This window comes from Silurus meridionalis, chromosome 5, assembly GCF_014805685.1.
Source record: "Silurus meridionalis isolate SWU-2019-XX chromosome 5, ASM1480568v1, whole genome shotgun sequence".
Taxonomy (NCBI): domain Eukaryota; kingdom Metazoa; phylum Chordata; class Actinopteri; order Siluriformes; family Siluridae; genus Silurus; species Silurus meridionalis.
The window spans coordinates 9,160,773-9,180,611 of NC_060888.1; the positions used below are offsets into that span (position 1 = coordinate 9,160,773).

Genomic DNA, 19,839 nt, shown 5'->3' on the forward strand with positions numbered 1-19,839 from the left:
CCCCTCTGGAGAACAGTAAAGCAGGTTGGGGGCACAAGGACTGCTTTTCTGTTTGTGTGACCCTTCACAGGGAGCAAAAGGAAAGAGGATGTTGATGCACTTGTCTGCTCGTACAGATAACAGCACATGATCCATGCTTTTTTGAGCATCCAGGATGCTACAGTGGACACCTTCCAAAGTAAGTTTTATATAAAATGACAAAAAAAAGGTACATTTGAAAAGAGATGATCAATATTTTTATTGGATGTCAGTAGAATGTGGAACTCTTGGAGCAAGGAGAATTAAAATGGGGATAATAATATGAGGATTTTACTAATACTGCATGCATGTGACAGGGGAAATAACTGGATGTTGATACATCATTTAAGGAAGAAGGGAATTGGGATTAAATAACCCAAATCATCTTCCTGACATCTCCCAAAGGTTAGACTTTGATATACAGGATACTGTGATCTGCATCCAAATGACTTCAGCTGAAGAAAAACATTAAATCAATACTATATGTGACAATCATGCATGCTTGGCACATGCTACATTTACCCAGGGTGTTTTTTTTTTTCATTTTTCATTGGTAGGGGTCATTCCCTACAAGGAAATAACAACATTTGATGCAAAAAATAAAAATAACACTACAGCAGAAGGAAGTTGCCTCATATGTTTTTGATTTATTAATGCACATTAGTTACATACATAGTTTGATGTGTCTGAACAGGTCATCCGATTTCTTTTTTTTTTTTTACAAATTGAATGCATCAGAAAATATACCCATGAAATTAAACATTTACAGTTCATCCAGCATTCCTACATTTACATAAAATGTTCAACTGCAGCTACAAATAAATTCTTCAAAAAGACGCAATTTCAGGTTATAGTCATATTGCTTGTAAAAGGTAGCAATCTAAGAGTTGATGGTTTCTGTGATCAATGTCCAATATTTGTTCGCAAGATAGTGAGATTAAAGTAGCGTGAGGGATCTGTGTTCATACATTTAATGGAGTAAATTGTGCATATAAAAAATGGAATAAGCGAAAATAAATTGTGAACCGCGACAGCTGTGTCATCAATAAAACATGCGTGTTATGCTTTGTAAATGATATAATGTAGTCCTGTGATATATGTAGATAATTTGAACACTTAGTATAAAGCTTCCAGCAATTTGGTATCTCAGAGAGCCATGCTGGTGAAGTACAGGAGATGAATGGGCAGAGCTTGCTGCCCAGGTTCACTGAGGCATGTGCTGAAGAATGGAAAAGCCTTCCCTACGGGCCCGTTGAAGAATGAGTAGAGCAGACTCATGTCATCAGCGTTATAGAAGGAAACTGTGCGTGCCTCACAGTCCACAAAAACTCCAATTCTGAATGGTCGAGAAGTCACACGCAACCGGGTCCAGGGTTGGGTGCCTGCTGAGTACTCTGTGTTGTTGCGCAGACGCAGAGTCCAGTACCCGTTATTCGGGCACAACTTCACCCGTACCTGTCGATTCACTGTTTCCAGGGCAACGCCTATGTCCCACTTGGACTTGGTGCCAACACCAACTTCCCAGTAAAGTTTGCCTTTTTGGAATCCTTGGGATGCAAGAACATTAACACACTGAACAAAGCGCTTCGGATTAGGTTTGTAGGGAAGCATGGCTTCGGTCTCAACTACTTTGGTCTTGTCTCTAGAGAGCTGGAGGCTTGGATGAACTGTATCTTCATCAAAGGTTAGTGGAAGTGGGCCTGAGCATGACAATAATCAAAGACACATTAAAGACTAACATTTACTGTGGTTTTCATGCTAAATAAGCACAAATATTATCACATTTTTATATTTGTATCAGGAGGTTGTATATAAATATTACCTGGTTTTAATTTTTTTAACATCTTTCGCCACAATATGTACTGAAGTGGACCTATATATTTGCTCTTGAAACCTTCTATATTAGGTTCTTTGATCGCTGGAACATGTGGTCTGAAAATTGGAAAAATCAGTTTAGGCTTTAAGTGTCACATTTTTTCCATAACAGCATACTAAATTGTTTATTACTTAGCACTCAGGGTTTCATCTGAAAATAGCTTGAAAGAAAAAGACAGGCAATCTCAGTAGAGTTCATGTAATAGATGTCTTCAATTACCACTTACCTGTAATTTAATTCTGACAGCTAGAGGGGGACAAACAGAAAAGAGCATGTTAGCTTTAGAGCAGATGCTTTTATCTGGCAAAACTTATATAGACAGTCCTGCCACTTCACAGAAACGCAATAAAGACGAGATGAGGCTTCTACTTGTCACATATACATTACAGCACAGTGAAATCCTTCTTTTGCATATCCCAGTTGGTTAGGAAGTCATGAATCAGCCATAATGCATTATGCTGGAGGAGGTAAAGGGCCTTGATCAAGGGCCTAACAGTGGCTGGAACTGGAACGCACGACCATCAAACCAGTAATTCACTTCCCCATGTAAACTGGGTGCTATGACCCAGCGCCTATGACAATATTTGATCTAAATCGTTATTAAAAATATAATTTGAAAAAAGATAATTGATGTGTGCAGTCATATCTAGACCACTGGCAGGCATCGAGTCTTAATCTAAAATCATTAATGAATATAAGTCTTTCACCTCCACCGGTCCCACGTGGCCTCCTTTGAGCGAACTCATGGTCTGCTCTAGTTCTTGAACTGCTTTTTGCAGGGCATGAAGGTGGCATTTCAGGTTTTGCTCCAGCTCTATCTGATCCCTCCTCAACTGATCCAGCATGGCTGACTCCTCTACTTGTAGGAAGTGGTGCAGAGCCTTGAAGTCAGAACTTACCCTCTGCTTCAGATCAACAGCCACGTTCTAATCCAGACAAAAGTTAGTATAAACAGTAGCAAAGAGAGAAGGAGAGAGAACATAGAGAAGACTTATATCATTTAAATCCTATAAAACAGGGAATTATGGACCTTTTCAAAATAACACATTAAAAGGTTAACGTTTTTCAAGGATTTTTACCATGTCGATAAGCCTTACTTTTATTATGTTCATCCGTTCTTTGTCTTTCTTGATCATGATGGTTAGCTGTTCTTTCTTATTCTTAATGAAAAACAATTCAAATTTGCATAAATTGATATCATGTGGTGTCAGTTCTCAAGAAAGTGTTCATTAAAACTTACAAGGCCCTAAAGATTTTGTTGTTTGGTAACAAAAACAGTTTCCTTACCTGTAGACGCTTCATAGACTCAGAAGAAGAACTAGCTCTGACCTTCTCGACCAGGCCAGCCACCAGGTAGTTGGTCTGAAACTGTTTGTTGGGGAACTCCTTGCGGCACTGGGGGCACAACGCTGGACCTCTAATACCTTTCCAGTAGGTGGTGATGCATGACCTGCAGAAGTGATGCATGCAGCCAAGCATGACTGGATCTCTGAACAGATCACAGCAAATGGCACAGGTAAGATCCTCGCTGAGACCCAGAGCCTCGTCCTGGTTCATCCTGCTGGACGCCATGGATGGAGAAAAGTCTAGAGTCTGACTTCCACTTTCACTTCCACCTTCACTTTAGTCACACACTGGTCACGCAGCACGAACAGGAAATGAAGAAATGTCAGCATTTTCCACTTAAAATATTCCTGAAACTGTACGATTTCAAAAATCTAATGTTTTTTTTTAAACCTTTCAACCAGTATCTTTAAAACATTAGTTAGCACGCTAGCCTACTATCCTTACCCGAGTACAAACAAAAAAATTCAGGACGTCAATAAACATTAAAAAGTCCCTTAAACCATTTTTTTTACAGTTTTTAAAAAGAATAGCAATAATTAAACAAAAAATGCAGTCAACAGAGCAAAAAACAAAATGTCACCTCGTTCCTACAACTTCTTGCTTTGTTTACTCGGGGATTTCTGAGTTCAGAGTCCAAAAAACCAGAACGCCCCTTGTGGACAGAATTCTAATTAACGCTCTACTCCCTACATGTGTGCACTACCTAGTGTGCTTATTCAACCTCTTGCGCTCATCTTGGCACGAGACCATAATATTTGTACAGTGTTTCTGTAAGAAATGCATCAGTGTATGCAGCAATTAAGATAAAACATAAAATGGAATATTCATGATATTATAAATACAGGACGTGAGAGATATAATGCATTGTTTTATTGTTATATTGTAAATCACACACATGCTCAAGGTTTTCCGTAGCTAAGGGGCACTTTGACTGAAAAGTCTATTGTCCTTCTTCTGCACAGATTTATTTAATTTATTTCTACATGTTATTATAATCCATAAAGAGGTGTATTCGTAATGGTTTGCAGTTATGCTGCCTCTTTAATGAATTAATTAATTACATTTTTTTTGTTCGTTTACAATTTACCTTAATTAATTGCAGCCCATCACAGAGCAACACACACACACAGATACAAACACTCTGAAACAGGCTGATTACAATCAATACAGTCTGCCTAATACAGTGTATGCAGATTTCATGTTTGAAACAAAGCATCAAGAAATATTTGTTAATAAATTGCAAAAAAATAAAAGGAAATGCTTACAAGGTTGTTTGAAAGTTGTATACTATTGAGAGATTTGGATAATGAACTGGCTCTGAACCATTCAACCAGGCCAGATACCAGGTAGTTGGTCTGAAACTGTTTTTGTGGAATCCCTTGCTGCATTGTGGGCACAACCCTGGACCTCTGATAGCTTTCCTGTAGATGGTGATACATGGTCTGCAGAAGTGATGCATGCAGCCAAGCATGACAGAATCACTGTCCCCCTCTGACGCAGATGTATTTCCTGAACATTTCTACATGTTATTATAGTCTATAAAGAGCAATTGTATTGTTTTGCAGTTATGCCTTTCTTTCTTTTTTACCTTAATTAATGGCAGCCCATCACAGGACAACACACACTAAAACACTCATACACACCTTAGGGTAGCATTAGTCAGTCCACCTACTGGCATATTTTAGGGAGTGGGTGGAAACCCACAAGCAGAGTCAGAGCGTGTACACTGAACAGCTAAAGTCATTAGTCAAATGTATGCATGGGTTATCTCAGAAGCCCATGGCATCAACACAGTGTAAACACTTACCTAACCACCCACCCACATACAAGTAAACACACACACAAATACTTTATCAAAAAGTAGTCTTTAACCCAATTTATTTAATTCCTACTGAACTACATGCTCCAGGGTATGCTTCACTAAAATATTTTTTTGAACAGTCCATCATATAAATATCAATACTTCTGATCAATACAAAACTGGTCTTGTATCAACAGGATCAATTCTCACATGAAAATATTGATCCTACTTGGGATTTTAATATTTATTAGAATAGGTTCAGTCAAAGAGGAATCAGGCTCAAGGGTGGAAAATGGCAACAACATCTTCTTACTCTTTCTATATAAATGATTATTACTTTTTAAAAGTCCAGTCCACTGTAGTCTATTTAATATTAATTATTATAATGCTAGTTAGCATTGAAATTATTTATCTTTGTTTTAATGACCTCAGTCTGAAGACAAGCATTTGCTAGCAGACATTAAGTACTTTTCCTACTTTAGGCTGGTTCTTATCTCTGCTCACCATTTTGCATTAAACACAGACAAAAATTTCCATTCTCTCCTTCCACAGAAGACTCATAATACCTGTTAGTGGCTATACCTTTGTAAATACAGTGCTGTGAAAAAGTATTTGCCTTTCCTGTTTTTTTTTCCATATTTATCACACTTAAATAATTCTGACAATCAAGCAAATTTTAATAAAGATACCCCAGGTAAATACAAAATCCTTTTTGATGCAAAATGCTAAATGTTTTTAAAATGATGATTTCATTTTTTAAGGGAGAAAAGCTGTAGTACGCTTAAAGATCTCAAAAAGCACAACATAATCCTGCTATTTAAAGAAATTCGAGAACAGATGAGAAACAAAGTAATTAATGTACAAAGTAATTTCAAAGGCTTTGGGACTCCAGCAAACCATGGTGAAAGTCATTATCCACAAATGGAGAAAACTTGGAACAGTGGTGAACTGAAGAGTGAAGAGTGGCCGGCCTACCAAGGACAACTCATATAGGAGCTCACAAAAGAATCCAGAACAACATCTAGACAACAAGAACTGCAGGCCTCACTTTCTTTAGATAAGGTCAGTGTTAATGATTCAACAATGAGAAAGAGACCTAACTTGGGTTATCTTTGTGAAATATTCAAATTTGCTTGATTATCTGAATCATGTATGTGTGAACAATGTGCAAAAAATATAAACTACTTTTTCTCAGCACTATGTTCGTGATTTTTCAAGGTTTTGTTTTTATATTCAAATTGACTTTGACTGAAATGTTTAAATATTATTATGAATTACAAGACAGTAAGTGCCATTCAGCTGAAGCAAGAATTTAGTGTAATTTGAGGTTTTTGTGTCTTGGTGTCTTATCAGTGGCTCAATACCGCTAAGCAGTTATCTAGCTTGCTTTGGGCAGACATACTATACATACATTTCTTATAGATCCTCTGGCCATTTATATTTAAAGCCTTTAAATGCTTATAACTTATATATGTGGGTGCTTACATTTTGCTTTATGAGTACAGCATCAGGGGGATGTTGTTACACTGCTCAGCCAGGTGATATAAATATATTTGACCCAAATTAGATAAATGTGTCCATTATAATGAGATCATGGTTGTTTTAGAGCGAAATAGGTTTGATAGATCAATATGAATTAGACATATTAATTAACTAGTCAACCTAAATTTGAAATTGTTATATACACAGCATTTTTTCCAGTTACTTGCTTAGCACTGAAGAAATGTGCGCTGAAAAGATGGAGCAACTCAGCCCTCAACTGCTCAGTTGAATGAACGAGATAATTGTAAAACGCTTGTGTGCTGTATCTGTTTTTTTTTTTTATGTCAGAGTGACGTGGCCCACTCAGTGACCCAGACTGGTTGATCATTAGAGATCCCAGTGGTTGACTACATGTTGCATGGGTGGTACTGATAATGCATAAAAACTGTCAATTTTTGTTTGAGTCTGTGAGGGGCTACACTAAAAAATCTTCAGGAAGAGCCCGAAGAATGCAGGAGCCAAATCTGGGTGGGTAACAAAGTGAGATGATGTGGATTGCTCTACAACGATCATCCTGCACATGTTACTGAATGAATTCGCCATTTCCGGCGGTTGAGTTCAATGAAGGTCTTTCTGATCTCTTGTCATCTTCCAACGATGTTGTTCTGCTCTTGAATCGCGCGTGCCACTGAAAACACACCGAACCAGTCATTTCAGCATCGTCGTATGTCAAATGTATGTCATACCAAACATGGTCTCTGTGGCAGATTTGCCCAGTTTCATGAAAAATTTCACATTTGCTCTTTGTTCTAATTAGCTGTCCATGATGAAATCCCAGATGTGGTCACGCACATTGTCAGAATAGCTCCAGTTAGCACCATTTTTTTCTAAACTTTTTGATACATCTGGTATTCATGAATTTGCTGACAACATCCCGAAAGGGATATATATTGGCCATGTGTACTATAAAAATGACAGCAAGATGTCTGCTTTGCAACACTTTAAAAGGAATAAATCATTCAGCTTTAGTTCTCTTGGACACCAGGCTGACTGGACTGGTTTAAGGTGTGTGCTTGGCCTCAAAACAGGCACGGTTTTCTATTATATTCTGCATAAAATAGTCTGCAATTTAACTATATCTCAAGGTCATTGCTACCTGTACAACACTTTATATAATCAGTGTCAGTTATAATCGAAGTATACAGTAGGTTTACTGGTCGGCGCTATCTTGGGTTTTGTGTCTTGTGTTGTCTTGTGTTGTCTGTCTGTACTGTTTTTTGTCTGCACTGTTTGCACTGGGTTGAAATCAATGCACTCTACGTAGCTTGTGTTGTGTTGTAGCTCTATGTTGTTTAGTGTAGCACCAAGGTTCTGGAGAAACGTTGTCTTGTTTTTGCTGAGTACTGTGTACCACTGTGTATAGTAGAAATGACAATAAAAGCCACTTGACTTGACTTGACTTGAGCTGAGATCAGCAGACCCGCTTTTAACTGGAACCAGTGTTGCTACAGCGATGCCTGGAGGGCTCAGGTGGACAAAATGTGATCCTGTAAACTGCATCATAATCTTGAGAACACAAAAACATACATCAAGTTGTTTGTGTCTTTTCTTATTTTGAGAACAATTACTTACCAAATGTTGCACTAATTTTTATGCATTGAAGTGAAATCTGTTATAGAGGTCCAATGCTTTATTCTTAAAGCTGGCATGGATTTATAGAATTCACCTTTGACAAAACACAACACAGGAAATAGGAAACTTCATTGATCAATAGTCAATACTGCCAATAATGCCTGTGCTCTGTGAATAAGAAATATACAGTAAGCTAAATATGGATTGCCACCTGCTTTGCACACCACCTTAAAGCTAAGATTTAATGAATGAAATCACTGCCAGTGACTATTAAATGAACAGGCAAGACAGATGGCAGGAAGACAGAAGACAGATGGCAGTAAGACAGATTTCTGTTGAAAATACAAGGCGTACATTGACGTTGTTATATATAAAGAGGGGAACTATTATTTTATTAGAAAAAGCATTAGACCGTTAATTATCTTTTAGCCCAGGGGTCCACAACCAGCCACACAGCAATTATAAAGAGGTTTTCTTTTAGATTTTATTTCTATTATGTTGACTTTCGCAGATTGCAAGATGTTTCATGAAAATAACACTGCCAATTACCTGCATTTGTTTCAGTCGCAGTTATTTTTTTGTGCGTCGATAAATGTAGTAAAAGAAGCTCGCACTGACTTTGCATTATGGTCAGCGCGAGCTTCTTTTTCTTTTTTAATAATAATAATTAGAAGAAGAAGAAGAAGAAGAATTAAAACAATAATGATGATAATAATAATAATAATAATAATAATAATAATAATAAAGTGCAATATTATATGCACGTTATTGTGCGTGACCCAAACACTACAACTGATCTGGTCCTTGGACCAGTTGTCTTCCGTGAAACAGGTCCGTGGTGCAAAAGAAGGTTGGGGTCCGTGGATTTAGCCCACGGTCGTGTGCGCGCGCTCTCTCTCGCGCGCGCATTCGTGATGGATTTGCGCGCAGGTTTCAGTAGTACGGCGGCTCCGAGGGCTCAATCTCGACGCGATACTGTCGCGGTGCAGCAGAGCGCGCGCGCTGCACACGCTCTCACGTAGCGCGTGCTGCATTCTCTCCACTTCATTCCAGGGGCTGAAGAGCGACGGGCATTTAATAGTGAGTATCCTTTCCAGTCATTTTTCAGGCATTTTGATGCACGGAGTTGACAGTGATTAAATATGCAAGCATAACCTATAATGAAAAGATATATTTATTTAATAAAAAGTTAAATATGCATGCATATCAAAAATGTGATTTTTTTTAAATAAAGAAAATGCATGTATTCCTTTCTTAAACATGCTTGCAGCAATTCAACCACTTGCCTACATCCCTAGTTAGAATGAAGTGTGTGATTTCTGTGCATTATGAAAATCGTCCTTTCATTCTTTTTCCCTCGAGGAGGTAAAAGCTTGGCTTTATTAAACACTTTTGGGGATTGAGGCACAGCACTTTTATCCTTTTTTCTTGATTTGATGATACTTTTATACAAACGTAACTGTGCAGTGCAGTAGCAAAAGACAAATGATAGGAGAAAGGGCATAGTGGCATAGAGTCTCTTATTTGTAACAGTAATGGCATCACATGAAAAGAGGATCTGATGGATGCTATTCCCTTTGCATTGCTGAATATATTATACATGCCATACCATACCTTGCAACAATTTAAGAGAAATGTTTTTTACATGGTACTTGACTTGAAATTATTATGCCGGGCAATTTAGGCTAACCACTGTTATTCAGTTTTACTCTACAGAAACCACACCCATAAAGCAGATTTTAAAATCAATTAAACTTTTTGTGACTTTTGATTCTAGATAACATTGTGAAAGAGATGATGAGGTGTAGAATAAACATTATAATGCTATCCTATATATCTTTATTTATTTGGCAAAAATATGTTGGAATCCTATTGCTTCAACAAAAAGACAGAAATAAGTACTAAAAGCATATTAGATTTAAAATGTGGCAAAGAATCACCCAAAATATTAAGAAGAAAATACACAATGACACGATGGACCCAGAAAAGACCTGTAGTCCTTTTTTTTTCTTCAGTTATAATGTTATGATATTATCCTATTCAATAAATTCAGCAACATTATTCTCACGTAGGGTGGACTGTTTATTGCTTCATTATTATGACACGCCATCTCAACCCTAGACTGCGATGCAATTATTCAAGTTGATCATCTGTGTAGGACTGGAAAATAATGTTTTCATTATCATAATGCATTTTCAAACAAATAACAACATTTATTATAACAGTTAGAAGTAGATAATAAATTAATTTTAGATTGAGTGAAGCTGTGGACAATGTTAATTACTTGTCCAATCAATAAAACTGGACACCACTTTTTGTAATGCAAAGACTATATGTCAGTATAGAGATGACCTTTACATAAAGGTACCTTCCTTTTGTATGCTTTGTCTCAGGTGGTCACTTTGAAAAGGTCCACAGATAATAGAATGATTAGATGAACTGTGCAAAAGTTCAAAGACATTCAAATAAGTCATTCATCCCTATGATGTTCTCATCTCACATGGATTCAACCAGACGTCAACAAAGGGGCATTTAAGAGCACTCCGAATTGTCAGATACATATTCTCTGTACTTTAAACTGCTTTTACTTAAACTGGTTTCATCATGAGCATGACAATGAGTTCAATCTACTTCTGTGACCTTTCCATTCAATAGAGTTTAATAGAACACAATTTGGATGTGTTATAAAATATGGGAATAGGCAGAATTGCAGCATGAAAATCTGTAGACATTGCATATATATATATATATATATATATATATATATATATATATATATATATATATATATATATATACAGTGGAACCCGGTTATGTCCATGTCCTAGGGGGTCGCCAAAAAGCATCGAGGTAACCGATGATCGAGATAAACGAAAATCAAAATGGCGGCAATATATTAACGTGCTTGAAATTTCTTTATGTACATGATGTGCGTTAATAAATGAGAATGTGCATGCACTAACTAACAGCAGAGATTCACCTGTAGCATCTGTAAGCCTTGATTTTTCCGCCACTTCTGCGAGTCCTTCTGCGGCTGCACCGAGATAACCGACGTTAAATGGCAAATTTTTCCCACCTTGTGCTCGAGATATTAGGGTTCGGCGACATAAAAAAAGTCGACATAACCGATAAAAAATGCTAAGACAAAGCGAGAATTTGGCGGTTCCACTTCAAAAACGTCGACTTAATAGGGTTGTCGAGGTAACCGAGGGCGAGATAACCGGGTTCCACTGTATATATATATATATATATATATATATATATATATATATATATATATATATATATATATATATTTATTTATTTATTTATTTATTGTTTTTTTTGTTTTTTGTTTTTTGTTTTTTTTCTCAATGCTTTGTGTTTTTGCTTGTCTCATCTGGGTTATAAATATGCTTTGTCATCAACAAATTTTATGCTGCTTATTGTCAATATTATGGACCCCCTAGTTAGGCATCATTATGTTTAATGTTTGGTCATGAGCTTAAATGCATCAATATTGACGTTTGTCCAGGGCATGAGCTGAAGTATTCAGTTAGTCTTATTAGTTTGTAGTCTTAAATTTGTCCATTGTTAAAAGTGATATACAAATAAAGCTGAATTGAAATTTCCATAATCTGTCAATTGGATTTGAATTTGAGTTTTTGTAGTTATGGGAGAAGGTTGGGTGGTGTGGAGTTGGTGAAGCAGGAAGTGGATAGGATTAGTAAATAGGATGTGAGAGCAGCATTTAGGAGGATGAAGAGTGGAATGTCGGTTGGACCAAATGACTTACCGGTAGAAGCATAGATATGTTTAGGAGAGATGGCAGTGGAGTTTTTAACAAGATTGTTTAACAGGATTTTGGAAGGTGCGAAGATGCCTGAGGAATAGAGAAGGAGTCTGCTGGTACCGCTCTTTAAGAATAAGGAAAGTGTGCAGACCTGCAGTAACTACAGGGGAATAAAGTTGGTCAGTCACACCATTAAGTTATGGGAAAGAGTAGTGGAAGCCAGGCTGAGATAAGAGGTGACCATCTGTGAGCAGCAGTATGGTTTCATGCCGAGGAATAGCACGACAGACACATTATTTGCTTTGAGAATGTTGATGGAGAAGTATAGAGAAGGTCAGAAGGAGTTGCTTTGTGTGTTTGTGGATTTAGAGAAAGCGTACAACAGGGTGCAGAGATAGTAGTTGTGGTATTGTATGAGGAAGTCAGGTATGTCAGAGAAGTATGTGAGGGTGGTGCAGGACATGTATGAGGACAGTGTGACAGCAGTGAAATGTGCAGTAGGAAGGACAGACTGGTGCAAGGAGGAGGTTGGACTGCATCAAGGATCGGCTCTGAGCCCTTTCCTGTTTGCAGTGGTGATGGACAGGTTGACGGACGAGGTCAGACAGGAGTCTTCATGGACTATGATGTTTGCGGATGATGTTGTGATTTGTGGTAAGAGTAGAGAGCAGGTTGAGAAGAGCCTGGAGGGGTGGAGGTATGTGCTGGAGAGAAGGGGAATGAAAGTCAGTAGGAGTAAGACAGAGTACGTGTGTGTGAATGACAGGGTAGGCAGTGGAGTGGTGTGGTTGCAGGGAGAAGAGGTGGTGAAGGTGGAGGAGTTCAGGTACCTGGGGTCAACAGTGCAAATTAATAAAGAGTGTGTTGGAGAAGTGAATTAAAGAGTGCAGGCAGGGTGGAGTGGGTGGAGAAGAGTGGTAGGAGTGATTTGTGATAGAAGAGTATCTGCAAGAGTAAAAGGAAAAGTTTATAGGACTGTGGTGAGACCTGCGATGTTGTATGGATTAGAGACAGTGGCATTGAGTAAAAGCTGGAGCTGGAGGTAGCAGAGCTGAAGATGTTGAGGTTTTCGTTGGTAGTGACATGGATGGACAGGATTATGAGTTTATTAGAGGGACAGCGCATGTAGGTCATTTTGACATGTGCAGAGGAGGGACATCGGTAGGAGAATGCTGAGAATAGAGCCACCAGGAAGGAGGAAAAGAGGAAGGCCAAGGAAGAGGTTTATGGATGTGGTAAGGGAAGACATGTTTGAAAGAGGCAGATGTAGAGGACAGAGGGGTATGGAGACGGATGATCAGCTGTGGCGACCCCTAATTGGAGAAGCCGAAAAGAGAAGAAGAAGAAGAAGAAGAAGAAGAAGAAGAAGTAGTTATGGACTCATTTATATTCCCTGAAGTGTACATGCATTTCAATATAGTAGTTTTTAAATGGTATAAATGTAAAAGGTTATAACTTTAAAAGGTAATAACTAAACACAATTATTCATCTTCAGTGACCACCTTTTCATGGTCATGGGTATGCACAATCTAGAGAATATCCCAGCAACAGTATGCACAAGGCTAGAGAATTCACCCTGGATGATATCCAGTTTATTGCATACACTTATTCACACCTATTGAAAATCTACTAAAACCAATCACCCTGCTTATGTGTTTTAGGAGCTGAGAGGTAGCATGTAAAAAACCCACAGTAACATGGGAAAAATTAGGAATAGTCTAACAATAACTAGAGCTTAGAATTGAACTCAGAATCCTGGACAAAATTTCCTGACAAAATGAGGTCCATGCAGCCTTGATTGCATCATGCAATCTCTACAGATGTTTCAGATGCACCTTCATGCTGCAATTCTGTCTATTCCCATATTCGAACACATTCGAAATGTGTTTTATTGGACTCAATAGAGAGTCCAGAGTGTGAGTGAACTCATTGTTATGTGAACTCATTGTTATGCTCATGAATACAGTTTAAGACAACTTGTGCTTTATGACATGCGTTGTCATGCTGGAAGTAGCCATTAGATGGTGGGTAAATTGTGGCCATGAATGGATGCACATAGACAGTGACAATACTAAAATAATATATAGCATTGGTCCCCAACCTTTTTTGCACCATGGACCGGATAAATGTCGGACTATATTTTCACGGACCGGCTTAATGTCGGACAATATTTTCACGGACCGGCCTTAAAGGTGTGGCGGATAAATACAACAAAATAAAATGATATGACCGGCATGAAAAAATTGTATTTTCTAAATGTAATAATAAATGCGAATCCACCGTGTTGTTGTTTGTTCATTTTGCTCGCTTGGGGGTTTCAATTTAGCGCTAATCTATTATGTGCTACTGGCCGGGGCAGCCCTTTTAAGAAGGTAGCGGATGTAGACATGTGACCGAGGCAAGCATGTTGACATGCATCAAATGTGAGTCATAGACAGATGTGGCGGAGAGAATCCGGTAATTTTCCAAAATGAAACATCATTCAGATTTAGATAATTGATAAAACTAAAATAATGTAAGTTATATATTCTTTCTGTGCGGCCCGGTACCACTTGTGCCGGTCCGCGGCCCAGGGGTTGGGGACCACTGGTCTAAAGCATTCAAGTGATAACTTTTTGTTATTACGAGGCCCAAAATGTCCCAATAACTTTTCCCACAACATTACACCAACTCCATCAGCATGGACTATTAACAAAAGGCTGTTTGGGTCCATAGATTATTGCTGTTTGTGCCAAATTCTTACACTATCTTTGCTCTCCTTGCTGTTGTATATATTACATCCACCGCAGGGTTTAATTAGTTGTGCATGCTGAGATGATTTCTGACCCACAATTGTACAGAGTCATTATCTGAGTTACTGTAGCATTTCCCAAACCATTCTAATCATTCTCTGTTGATTTTTCTTATCGTCAACCTGCAGAACTGCTACTCACTGAATGTCTTTTTTATTTATTGCTCCATTCTGAGTAAACTATTAGACTGTTCTGAATTAAAATCCCAGAAGATAGTCAAAATTAAAAAAAAAATTATTTAATGAATAACATTACAAGAATAATCTATTCTGATAAAGCAGCAAAAGTATATACAAATTGTATTGTATGAATAACAGACATTTACAGTTTTAATCCTTTTTACTCATCCTGATCTGGATGTGCTGTATTTCTAGTGGAGACAATCTCTTGCTGTGACGCTCTGCTCTTTTTGACCTGTATTCTGCTTAATATAACGCCCCCCGCGTTGCATTTTGAGTCGCACAGGACTCTATCTATCTATCTATCTATCTATCTATCTATCTATCTATCTATCTATCTATCTATCTATCTGTCTGTCTGTCTGTCTGCCTGCCTGCCTGTCTGCCTGTCTGTCTGTCTGTCTGTCTGTCTGTCTGTCTGTCTCTCTCTCTTTCTCTCTCTCCTATTCTGTTTGTGGGTTTTTTTTGTTTTGTTTTTTTTTACTCAGTGATTTATTTAAATAGGTCTGCTGTTACTTTTGAATGTACTCTGCCAGTTGACCTGGTTATGCAACTGTAATTCTAGTGCAATTGTCAGATTTATAGGTCATCAGTAAAAACGCTACAGACACTAATAAAGTGCAACATAAAATAGTCAGAATTGTAGCAACATTTATGAAGAATTTATGGAGAATTAACTAACCAGGTACACACCAACCATATCCCGCAATGACATTTTCACACAGAAATTTGTCCATATAAAATTCATCTTTTTTTTTTTTTACATCTATGGTTATGACACCACAGACATGTAGTTAGGGGATGAGTTCCCTTAGGTATGGCAGATTTTGTCACACATGAAATCAATTAAATGAATGCACAATCTTTTTAACAATTCACAATGCAAATCATTGAAATCATGTATATCAAATGTATAATTTACGATAACCTTGAGATATGTAGCAAAGTTATTACTTATACTTACCACTTTAAATGGCTACTCTTAGTTTCAGTCCTGGGTTTTGTTAGTGAAGACCGCATTTGTTGTTAAAAAGACTGGACCAACATGACGTCCAGAGAGCCATTGCATAAGCACTGAGCATTGATAATACAAACATTTTGAATGTCCATAAAAAGAAAGAAACCACTGTTGTACTAAAGACCAAACATAAAACAGGTTGGCCAAGGAAAACAATAGCAGTCAGTGACATCAGCAACAACCCCCACAGGATAGGGGTAACTGTGTCACAAACTACTCCTTAAAAAAGACTTAAAGATATAGCAGAAATATAGAAGCCATACCACAAAATGCAAACCACTCAAAAGCAGTAAGAATCTAAGTATAGATTGAAATGCACAAAGAAATACAGATATAAGACCACAAAGTTTTAAAATGAAGATTATCGTCAACATGGCATCGTGAAGGCTGTGTCATGGTGTGAGCTTGCAGAGCTGCTTATATAATTCACTAATTTGCAGCTATCGATAATTTTATTAATTGAGTATTCTACCAATAAGTCCATCGATTAATCGAGTGATCGGATAAGAAGTACTTTTTGTTTATTAAAGAGCAGTACTAAATATAAGAGAAAATAACACAGGTCTCTTAAAATTAACAAGTAATCTGTTTCCACTTTGGAAAAATAAAAATGTATAAACGTGGTATACACACAAAACGATATACGGTTTTACACAACTTGGCGGGAGAAAATGCGCACCTGTAAATAAACTCAAACTTACGCACAACATGGAAACACATTAGGCAAGAAGGGGAATTGGCCATGCTCAACATTTTGTGCGTACTCCTTGTTTATAAACAAATAATTTGCCTCAATGCTTTTTTATATTGGAATTACAGTAATCCCCTGCTTTACCGCGGATCGAATTGCATTTGCCAAATAACTAATTTGTTTCGCTGATTTTTCGAGGCCTCTCGTGGATAGCACAATAGACGAAAAATCTTATAGGGAATTGTTTTAATGGAGTTTTATGTTGAAATTATTAAATTTATTAATAAAAGATCATTATTAATTATAAAATAAAAGTAAAATGTTAATAAAGTACAGTACTGTATACATAAAATAGCATTTTTGTTGTGGCGTCCGTTTATTGCGATTTTTCGTTTTTTGCAGGCGGTTTTGGAACGTAACCATTGCGACAAACGGGGGATTACTAAGCAATTAAATGTTGAGTATAATTTTCATTACAGTAGTTATATACTTTTGCTCACCTCAGAAAATGGGTGTTCTGACTAGAAAAGTGTCATGTTTTAAGTTGTTTGACACATCTTGATGTAAATATCAGGAAATGAAAACTTAAATTCCGATATATTGTCTCATATTTATCATTACTTTTTAACTCAAATTTTGGTATAATGTAAAAAAAAACACAACTAAAACAAACTGGTCACATATTTTCACACGGTAAAACATGGCAGTAAGGGGATTGACTAAGATAACAGGTATAAGTGTGTGTATGAACGGTGCTTCTCGGTGTTCCCAGGACTGGCTCTGGATGAACTTTGACCACAATCTAGTGGTTACTAAAAATATTCAAAACAAACTTGATTGTTAGTTCATCAACATTTTTGATGTTTAAAATGGGATCCATGGCTTGAGAATATAATTAAAGAATGTGTAAAATATTGTGGTAAAATATTTAAAAATGATAACACTCACAAAGCTCATTCTGATCATTTATGTGGTCAAATTTCTCTCTTTGGCAAATTATCAAATCTAAATTAAATAATGCTTTAAAACTGAATGAGGATTTACATCTGTAAATAGATCCTGTACTTTCCATGCTCAAACTTATACGAGTGTGACTTTTCCTAATCCAATGTGAATTTTCTTTTCTTTTCTTTAATAGGCACATGCATTAATGTTCATAAAGTCAGCAGAAGAGAACCTCAAGACAGCATGGGCCCTGCTGACCCAGCTAATATCACCAGTGATATTCCCAATGGGGATGGAGAATATACCTTCTGGCACCAGAACAGCCTGGGCAACTACAGCGTGGATTCTCATAAACCTGTCTTTGTGGATGACATTACAAAGCACCTAAGTGTTCAAATAGCACTTATAGCAGCTTATTCACTTATAATCATCCTGGGACTGGTTGGTAATACACTGGTTATTTACATGATCATTATATACAAAAACATGCGCACCGTTACCAACTATTTTATTGCTAACCTTGCATTAGCTGACCTCATGGTAGACACCATGTGTTTACCCTTCACACTGGCATACACTCTGCTGGATGAGTGGAAGTTTGGGGCAGTGATGTGTCACATGGTGCCTTATGCCCAAGCTCTCAGTGTTCATGTGTCTATTTTGACACTCACCGTGATCGCTCTGGAGCGTTATAGGTGCATTGTGTTTCATATGGGCCAGCGTCTTACCAGGTGTGCAAGTTTTATTATCATCAGCCTGACTTGGGCATTTGCAGCCATTCTTGCTGGACCTTTAGCTATTTTTAGGGAGTATCGTTATGAGGAGATTGCCTACATTAATTTAAGGATTGCAGTATGCTCTGAGAAATGGCCCCATGGCACTAATCGAGATGCCATCATCTACAGCTTCTCCATGCTTTTGCTGCAGTATGTGCTTCCACTAGGCATTATCAGCTATGCTTATGTATGCATCTGGATCAAACTGAAGAACCACGTCAGCCCGTCCAGCCGCAACGATGGTATCACTCGTCGGAAGAAAACTACCAAAATGCTGGCATTGGTGGTTGTAGTCTTTGCAGTATGTTGGCTTCCGTTCCATGCATTTCAGTTGGCAAGTGATCTTGACTTGGTTCTTAAGTTTAAAGAATACAAGCTTATTTATACTTTGTTTCACATCGTGGCTATGTGCTCAACTTTCACCAATCCTCTGCTATATGGATGGATGAACAAGAATTACAGGAATGGCTTCATCATGTTCTTCCGCTGTGAACACAAACCTGACACCATCCATCCTGAGGGTTCTTTCCGAACTCGAACCTTGAGAGGTTTGATCTTGTACAGTAATGGACAACCTGCCACTGCTGTCTGAACGTAGTCAGAACTGATAGCACTTTTAAAGACTGAGCTTAGTTTGAACAATATATATGGGATTTGATTTTAAAGGTATTCACAGCTTATCAGATGTAACTGTAAACAGTTTGCATGCTGTATACTGTATAAACACTCACTTTTCATGGTGGTATTTTGTATTCAGCATCTGTCAGGTCTACCTGTGGTTTGTAAAACTGGTACATGTTGTCAAGTGTTAATCCAAAAATGAAAGTAATTCAGAAATTATTTTCTCATGTCACTAATAAATTGATTGTTTATTTTAGCTTTACAGGTTGCCTACATTCCAACAACCTCTTTCTGCATATAAAAGTGACAGTTGTATTATTATTGCACTAAAACTAAGGAAAGCACATTGTCCTGCACAACCCATGCAGCTTTGATCTCTGCTTACTGAAGAGAAAGTAAACAATAATGAACAATAATCCAAATGATGGAAATAAAACAAATGCCTTATTGCAGTTTCGCAGTGTCCTAGGTTTTGACTCCTATAAAATGTGATGCAATTTATGGTTTTGGTGTATTCACAAAAACATTTATTTAACATTCAAGATTTAACATTGAAAGAGCATCATCATACAAACTAGTCACAACGTTTTGAAGTCACAACTTCAAAAAGTGGTGCATCAGGTATATGTGAGTAAAACTGATGTTTCTTAGTTGCTTGACATAAAACAAAACAGAGATTCATTACATTGGTAACAAGTCTTACATAAAATAATGGCACCCTTCATAAGAATAGATAAAAAGATTGTACAAGTAACACACATAAAATACTAAATAGTAGGTAGGTGATAGCTCAGTGGTTAAGGCATTGGACTTTTTAAGCAGAAGGTCACAGGTTTAAATCCCACCACCACTATGCTGCCACTGCTGGGCCCTTGAGCAAGGCCCTTAA

General features: G+C 37.5%; 2 protein-coding genes across 4 annotated transcripts; one reads left to right on the forward strand and one right to left on the reverse strand.

Moving 5' to 3' along the window:
- Positions 1–641: 641 nt before the first annotated feature.
- Positions 642–3,897, reverse strand: trim105 (tripartite motif containing 105). Of its 2 annotated transcripts, none has more exons than XM_046850589.1 (7): positions 3,822–3,897; positions 3,182–3,528; positions 2,992–3,054; positions 2,602–2,820; positions 2,121–2,140; positions 1,841–1,950; positions 642–1,718 (listed from the first exon to the last, which is right to left on the reverse strand). In XM_046850589.1, exons 2-7 carry the CDS (start codon positions 3,464–3,466, stop codon positions 1,165–1,167), a joined length of 1,251 nt encoding a protein of 416 aa, XP_046706545.1. In that variant the 5' UTR covers positions 3,467–3,528; positions 3,822–3,897; the 3' UTR covers positions 642–1,164. The 2 variants fall into 2 exon arrangements, with proteins under 2 accessions (XP_046706545.1, XP_046706546.1); XM_046850590.1 differs by lacking the exon at positions 3,822–3,897 and adding an exon at positions 3,686–3,708.
- A 5,043-nt stretch (positions 3,898–8,940) lies between these two features.
- Positions 8,941–19,402, forward strand: npy7r (neuropeptide Y receptor Y7). Of its 2 annotated transcripts, XM_046849897.1 has the most exons (3): positions 8,941–9,236; positions 17,011–17,064; positions 17,747–19,402. In XM_046849897.1, exon 3 carries the CDS (start codon positions 17,797–17,799, stop codon positions 18,919–18,921), a length of 1,125 nt encoding a protein of 374 aa, XP_046705853.1. In that variant the 5' UTR covers positions 8,941–9,236; positions 17,011–17,064; positions 17,747–17,796; the 3' UTR covers positions 18,922–19,402. The 2 variants fall into 2 exon arrangements, with proteins under 2 accessions (XP_046705853.1, XP_046705852.1); XM_046849896.1 differs by lacking the exon at positions 17,011–17,064.
- The last annotated feature ends 437 nt before the right edge of the window (positions 19,403–19,839 follow it).